Source organism: Pygoscelis adeliae, unplaced genomic scaffold, assembly GCF_000699105.1.
Source record: "Pygoscelis adeliae isolate BGI_AS28 unplaced genomic scaffold, ASM69910v1 Scaffold79, whole genome shotgun sequence".
Lineage (NCBI taxonomy): Eukaryota > Metazoa > Chordata > Aves > Sphenisciformes > Spheniscidae > Pygoscelis > Pygoscelis adeliae.
The window spans coordinates 1613734-1621130 of NW_008825532.1; the positions used below are offsets into that span (position 1 = coordinate 1613734).

A 7397-nucleotide genomic window follows, 5' to 3' on the forward strand; every position below is an offset into this window, starting at 1 on the left:
TCTGCCTGGCCCTCGGGCCGGTCCTGCGCGCCAGGTGAGCCCCCCCCGCGGGCCGGGACGCCCCCTCTCCGCCTGTTTACCTGTCGGGGCAATGGGAGGGGAGGGGGCTGGAGTCGCAGCATCTCTTCCCACGCCCCCCCACCCCGGCTTCAGCGGGGGTTTGGGAACCTCTGTGCCCCCAGCGGTTCCTTCCAGCCGGCGCCGAGGCAGGATCAGGTCTGGTCGCGGCAGCACCATGCAAGTGCCTGCATGTCCTTTGCACCCCGGGTCCCCTCTTTGCATGCCGGGAATCAAGAGGACATCCTGTTTTCCACCCAGCCCTCGCCTCGCTGGCTGAATCTTGCCGGGGGCTGAGCCCCTTCTGGGGGTGCCCAGAGCAGGACCAGAGGGAGCTTGGCGTCTCCTGGGGGCTCCACTCCGTCATGCGGAGTCGGGCTGGGTGGGAAGGAGCTTTCTTCCCTGCACTCCATCCTCTGGCACCCCGAAAGCCCCTGCAGGGCTTGCAGCCTGGCAGGAGGAGCGCAGCGCGGGCTCCTGCCTTGCTCTACAGGTTGGCTCCAGGTCCCAGCTCTGGGTGCCAGCTGGGAGCCCGATGCCACCAGCGTGCTGAGTAGGAGGCGTGGGGCTGGCAGATTACTGTTCTCTCCCAGGGCCAGCAGTTCATAGCGCTTTTCTGTAGACAGCGATGAAAGGCCACACACACAAGGGGTTTTCAAGTTTCTTTTCCCCCTTTTTTTTTTTTTTTTTACAATTCCTAGTCCTGCTGGTGAGTTTAATGGCTAGCTAGGGGAAAGAACATGTCAGCAGATTGTTGCCCCCAGGGCTTGGGGGAAGAGGGATTTTACTGGCTGAAGCTAATTGGCAGAATAAGCTGCCTTAAAGCTGATCAAATCCCATTACAAATGCAGTCAGGGACAGGGAGCATGAATCCTGCTACTAATGGTCTGCTCTGCCAAGGCTTCCTGACCTCAGGTGTGGGCAGAAAGTCCATCCCTGCTGCAGTCCTCCAGGGCTTGGCCTTCCCGGGGTCTAGGCAGCAAGAGCTGCCCCATGGCTCATGCCCTGACACCCAGCCTCTCACCAGCATGCTGGTGCTGGAGGGCATTTAAGGGCCAAGATGGGGGTCCATGGTGGTCCCGGTTCCTGTGCCTTGCCAACCCTGCAGTGCACTGCCACGAGCACTGCATTTTAAGAGGATGAGTTGTAAGCTGCAAGATCATATGGAGGAGCAGTTAAGTCATGTATTCACATGCCCTTGAGCAGGAAGATTTACCCCGTAGCTGGCCCAGCTTCCCTTCTGCCCAGTCCCTCATGTCTACCTTTTCCTTGAGCCCCGCTTTGCCAGGAGCAGTGTCTGTGCATGTTGGGGGGGGGGGTGATGGAGCGGGAGAGGAAGCCTGTGGGAGAAGGAGAAAAGGAGCAAGTTATATCAGGGTCTTAACTGTGAATTCACTGCGTTTTTCCTGGCTGCAGCTTGCAGGGGGTGAATTTCACCTGCCCTACACTTGATGGTGGGTGCTGGGGTGAGGAGCCCAGTTCAGGTGCCGCATGTGTGCGAGCTCTTCTCCCAGCACAAGCTGCAGTCCCCTGGCACTGGAGGGGGCTGGATGCTTTGTGCCGGGTGACTCAGCACTCCCCAGGTGGTCCCCCCACCGCAGAGCCTAATTCACCAGCGTTTCCCAGGGCACTGCCTTGGCTGGGACCAAGGCACCCAACCCTGAGCCCTGAAGGCAGGATCGCTGCACAGCATCGCACCACCGGAAAGCTGGGCTTGACGGATGGTTGAAACTGTGTAGACTTGGCCATTGGGGCTTTGTGGAGCGTGCCCACAAAGGAGAGGTATAAAGACATGTGAAATGGGTAGGGTACAGTTTAGTGAGCCCCTTGTCCTTAAATCCTCTGCCTGCTTCTAATTTAGAGTAATTTGCCTGAATGTCCCTGTGCCTACAACCCTTGGAGGCATTGGGATGGGTGGCTAGAAGGACACATTAGCATGTGGTAATTAGGATTGACCACAGGGTTTTTCAACCAAGGGAAATGTTGTTCTTGCATTTTGTCACTGTCTGTTCCTCGTGAGCAGGGGAGGCTTTGAGCTGCGTTTGCAGAGGGGCTGGACAATCACAGCCCTGGTACCAGCATCTGCTCCAGAACGTTCCTGCCTCAGGACTAGGGATGGCTGAGAGGGTGTGTGTCACCTCCCCAGCTGGTGCAGGTCTCAGTACAAAATTTTACTGGTCTCAGACTTCGTTAACACTCCAGGTTGCAAATAGTAGTGGGTATGCATTCTGGTCAAGCACCGTCGGCTGTCCTACCAGGCAAGGAGCAGAAGTGGCTTCGAGGGCTTGTGGCACATGTTGCTCTTCCCCTCCTCCAGCCAAATGAAACTTTGTCAGACAGCTTGGGCACTGGGAGAGCGAGCCAGCCACCAGCTCTTCGGGTGGCTTTTACTTTGACCATCAGTGTGCTTGGAAACCTCAGCAAAACAGGTGTCTCTTTGAGTAAAACAGAATTAGGGAGGCCAGGCAGAGCACTGTCCTGCTGTAATGCCAAGGGTTGCCCGAGGAGGGTTGTCCAACCCCATCCATATATGTGAGCGCATCTGAAAGGACACCTCCCTGCCGTGCAGACCTCCTGCTCTGGGCACCAGCGGGAGCTGCCATGGCCCTGACCACATGTGTCAGACCAGGGATTTCCTCGCAATGTCCCCAGCTCTGCCCTGCCATTATCCCCCCTGCCCAACCCCTGCCCACGCTCGCAGCTGCATCCCAGCCCCAGCTGAGCGCACAAGTGCTGTGAGGCGGATGTTTTGACATTTCGACAAGTGGAGGTGAGGAAATGTGGCTCTGCCTTTCCTCCTGGCTGCACGGAGACATATGAGAACTGGCTGTCCCCTGTCACCGAGCCAGTCACTTTGTGCGAGGAGACGGAGCCGCCGGGCCGGCAAGTGTTCACAGCGCGTTGGGGATCGCTGCAGGTTTGCAGTGTGACATTTCCATTAGCAGCTGTGGGGGGGACATGCACATGTCACCTTAATTCCTCTCCTCTGCAATAGCTCTTGGACTCTTCCCTTCTTGATTTGAAGTGGTGCCACTCAGAAGAGACTGGGGAGGAGGCAGGGGCTTGCATAGGGTGGCATGAGAGTCACACTCCTAACCAGCAAGAGCTGGTGTGGGTCTGTGTGTGCACAGACACCTAGCAAAAGCATATTTTCTCCAGCAAAAGCTGGCTTGCTTATGCTAAGATGGCTTAGTATGGTTTAGTAGTCCAGGATTAGCTGCATTAGCAAAAAGCATATTTTTGGTAGTGTCACTGCATCTGTAATAGGGATGTAACTCCCTGAACATGCTAGCCCAAGCCTTAGGGTGTTAATCAGCGACACTAAATGGGGGAAGCCAGAAGGCTGAGGTCAGAGTAACCAGCCTGGTTCGGCCCTGGAGGGATGTTTCAGACTCTACTGTGGCCTTATGGCTTGCAGGAACTGGATTTTGGCAAGGCAGTGGGACATGCAGAGTTCAGTGCTGGCAGGTGACCTGTCTTGGGCTGACTTCAAGTAGGGTCAAGGGAACACTGAGATAAGATTTCAGTGTAGCTGTTCCCACTCTGCTAGAAGCAGCCTGCATCACCCAAAACGCTGGCAGCAAGGGAAAGCAGTGAGGATTGCTTTCCCCTGCCCTGAGCTGGGCTGTGGGCAGAGACACGTGTCCCTCTTTGTGCCCCACAGGAGTGGGGCCGGCCCCAGATTTCAGCTCTTGGCAACTTTCGGGTGGGTGCAGTAGTGGTCCCCTGTGCCTCCTGCAGCTGCTGGATGCCGCGGAGCTGTCTGTTCAGCTGCATTTCGAAGGCACGCCACAGCACGACAGCCAGGCGAGCCCACGCTGCTGCTGCTCAGATAGGGAAGTACATCCTGACAGCATTGCTTGAGACTCCTTAAGCATCATTAAAAGTGCAGTGCAATCAGACAGGAAACAACAAGCTGATGTGCCAATACCTAACATGTGGCGGCAGGCAGCCAGCTGCACGCAGCCCAGCCCTTGTCGGGAGACCCATTCCAGTGCCTGAAAGCTGGGCAGATGCAAAGAGTTTTAAAGTGGTTGTGAAAGCAAGTTTTATCTGGGGTTTTAAAAGAGGAGCATCTGATAAATTGTCTGCAACAAGTCAATTTAATGCTTTCTTTCCCCCTTCAAGTACCTTTGCCAGGCTCTGCCTCCCCAGGCACTGAAGGGAGATGTGTATCGGTGGTGCCTGATTGCACCTCAGAGCTGCGAGGCTCCAGCTGGGAAGTGTCAACACAGTGGCAGCTCCTGCTGCGAGACCCTTTCTGGCGCTGGAGCAGGTGACATGCTGACATGGCAGACGTTGAGGGGGGTGTGCCAGGTGTGGGATTGCTCGGCATCCTCTCTCACATTCTGCTCTCGCATCTGTGTCATTCCTGGGACAATCTTGTGAATGAGCTGCCCAGAGCAGCAGCAGGTGGTTAGAATTTCCTAGCTGACCATGTGGACCTAATTTAATTAGAGGGTTTAGGAAAACTCCTTTAGGAAAAGGGAGAGGTGCAAAAGGTTTAGAGAGGGCAGATTTGAAAGGCAGTGGGAGAAGCTGTTGCTTAGTGGATAATGCCCAAAGGAGGATGCAAGCTTTCCTCACCTGGCTTGGAACTGGAAGATCAGGAAAATGGAGCATCCTTAAATGGGAGCTCACGCCAAAGGCTGGGGAGGAAGGGTTGGTGAGTACAGGGAATGGGTTGTGGCAGGTCTTGGCCTGAGGGCAGCGAGGTTTGCATAAGGCTTTAACTTCCCAGGATTTGTGCAGGGCAGATGGCTGGGTTCCTGGCAAGCCAGATGTGCGTGCTGCCTGCTTGGTAGTTTTAGGACCTCTTTTCTCTGAAATGCTTTTATTGTAAATACCTTGCTCCCCAGAAATGCTGTTTGGTCACTGTCGTCTTCCTCAGAGGAAGCCCGCTTCAGATGCAAGCGGCAGGCAGAACAGCTGAGGTATTTGGGGTTAACAGGCAGCTCCAGGAGCAGGAGCTGCTGGCAGCAGAGGAGGGCCAGGAGTGGGATGGGCAGGAACAGGGCAGGGGAGGGCAGGGACTGGCTCCCACGCTTTGGGGATGAGCAGCATGTCTCCAAAGGGAGCTGGGGAGGATGTAGAGCACCCCATGCCTGCTAGTCCTGACTGCTGGTAGCAAGGCCCCTGCATGTCTGGTGACCCTGAAGTGAGTGAAGGTGCCAGGTGAGTTCTGTCATCTTAACAGCATAGCTGAGAGGAGATCCCTGAGCTCCTTATGTTCTGCCTTTTAGCAGTGCTATATCCTCCTCCTTTAGTATCTCTGAAACCCAGCTGTGCCCCTGCTCCCACAGAGCACCAGATAGATGCCACAGCAATGTCTCTCTCCTTTTGTCTCTCTGCTCCAGGTGCGAGAGCACAGAGGAATACGATTATGATTACCTCAGCATCAATAAAACCTGGGTCCTCACCCCCAAGGCACAGGAGACTGATGCCACGCAGATCCTCAATGCACTGCTGAAGAACTATGACAACAAGCTGAGGCCTGACATTGGCAGTAAGTGTCCTCTGAAGCTCCCCGTGGCCACGGGTGGTGACCTGGCCTGGCTGTGATCTGTGTTTTCCATGCTTTTGTGGCTGCTGTAGTTGGTATTTTTGGCGAGATGGAGCCAAAATTCTCCCCTGGTCCTCAGCCCTTCACAAATGATCCTAGCCCTAGCTCATCTGTACCTATTTTATTTTCTTTACAGTCAAGCCCACGTTTATCGATGTGGATATCTACGTGAACAGCATCGGGCCGGTGTCTGTCATCCAGATGGTGAGTGGTGTTGTTGCTGCAGGGTTGCGGTATCACCACAACTGAGAGCATGGGAGGTAGCTGGCCCACTGCTGCTGGCAGGTTGTGTCATGCTGGCTAGACATGGTGTAAAGGTGGTGTTGTCATGAGAAGAGGTGGATTTGTTTCCCTTCCCTGGGAAGAGGTGCTCTGACCCACTGATAGCTGGAGTTAGAAAGGCTTGACAGCCATCCCTGGTTAGGAGCAAGGTCCTCAAGTGCCCTTGGTGAGTTCAGCAACCCTACCATGCTCACGAGCTCAGGGAGAAAGATGATGATGCTCTTTGCTCTCCACTGGCAATGTGTTGACAGACACCTCTGCCTGGTGGCTTTGCCCTCTCCTGCCTGGGAAGCATGCGGGCACCGGGATGCTTGGGGCAAGTTGCACCACTCTGGCTGAGCCAGTGCAGTGGTGGCTGGGAGGGGGAGCAGCGCACTTCCCAGGAGGGCTGAAATAGGTACCTGGAGATGGTTTCCATGGAAATGGTGTGAAACTTAGGTGCCCAGGCCTGGCCTGCGGTGCTGGGGAGGGGCAGGCAGGGCACCTCAGGTCTCATGGCTCTTCTTCAGTACGCAGCACCTTGGATTGATGCCACCATGACTGCAACAGTTTCTGCTCATGGCTCAGGACCGTGCTGTACCAGGAGCTGCAGAAACACTCAACAGAGATGCTCTTTGGTCTGAAGAGCCTCCAGGGCATGCACTGGAGAGCAAGTGTTGGTTACTTATTTTTCACAGGAAACTTCCATTATTATTTTCGCCTGTGAAGTCATTTTTACCTCTTTCCTGAGGTCATTTTTACCTCTTTTTCTGACTGCTGTCAGGTTTTGAAAGACTTCTTTGGTATTCTGGGCAGTGGGGTGGAGAGGACAAAGGAGAGGTACAGCCAGGACAATTTGGCTTTTCTTGTCTCTCTCAATGCAAAACAGAGCAGAAACAAAACCAGGCCCCTTAAACCAAAAAAGAAAGTTCTCAGGATGGTCATGTTATTTTTAGTTTCCCAAGTAAAAAACTTCCACTGAACAAACCCCTCTGGGGATGGAGGAATGGCATTGTAGTTGTAGTACCACTTTCACTCCAAAAAGCATTTTGAAGCAGCCCTTCTGACCAGCCACTGCTGAGCATGTGTCTCCGAGCAGCACCTGCTCACGAGCCACCAGATGGGCACCTGGCTGGGCACTTGCTTGCACGATGAGGGCACCATCAGGATGCCCAGCAGGGACGGCCTCAAGGCAAAAAATTTCCTTTCATTGTTTCTGTGGGCCCAGTCTCCAGGAAGAGAACCACAGCCCAAGCTATGTGGATGTCATCTCTGGCTGCCAGCAGATACTGCAAGCTCCTCCATCCCATGTGGGTGTGTGGACATGAAGCCACAGCGACGTAAGAGCAGCAGTGCAGGGGGAAGGGTGCAGGGGCTGGGTGTACTCACCTCCCTGGCCACAGCTGTGCCTGGAGGTAGAGCATAAGAGTCATGTTATTATAGGTGGCTGTCCCATCTGCTTTGCACTGCCCAAGGGTATGCCAAGAAAACCATGCAAAACCACAGTGCACATCCT

General features: G+C 54.7%; 1 protein-coding gene across 1 annotated transcript in view; it reads left to right on the plus strand.

Moving 5' to 3' along the window:
- Positions 1-6: 6 nt before the first annotated feature.
- The window catches only part of GABRE (gamma-aminobutyric acid (GABA) A receptor, epsilon), a 36800-nt gene continuing 29409 nt past the window's right edge, over positions 7-7397 (plus strand). The window contains exons 1-3 of the mRNA XM_009331625.1: positions 7-34; positions 5415-5563; positions 5757-5824. Coding sequence (XP_009329900.1) covers positions 5822-5824 — 3 coding nt within the window. The 5' untranslated portion in view covers positions 7-34; positions 5415-5563; positions 5757-5821. The remainder of the gene's footprint in view (positions 35-5414; positions 5564-5756; positions 5825-7397) is intronic.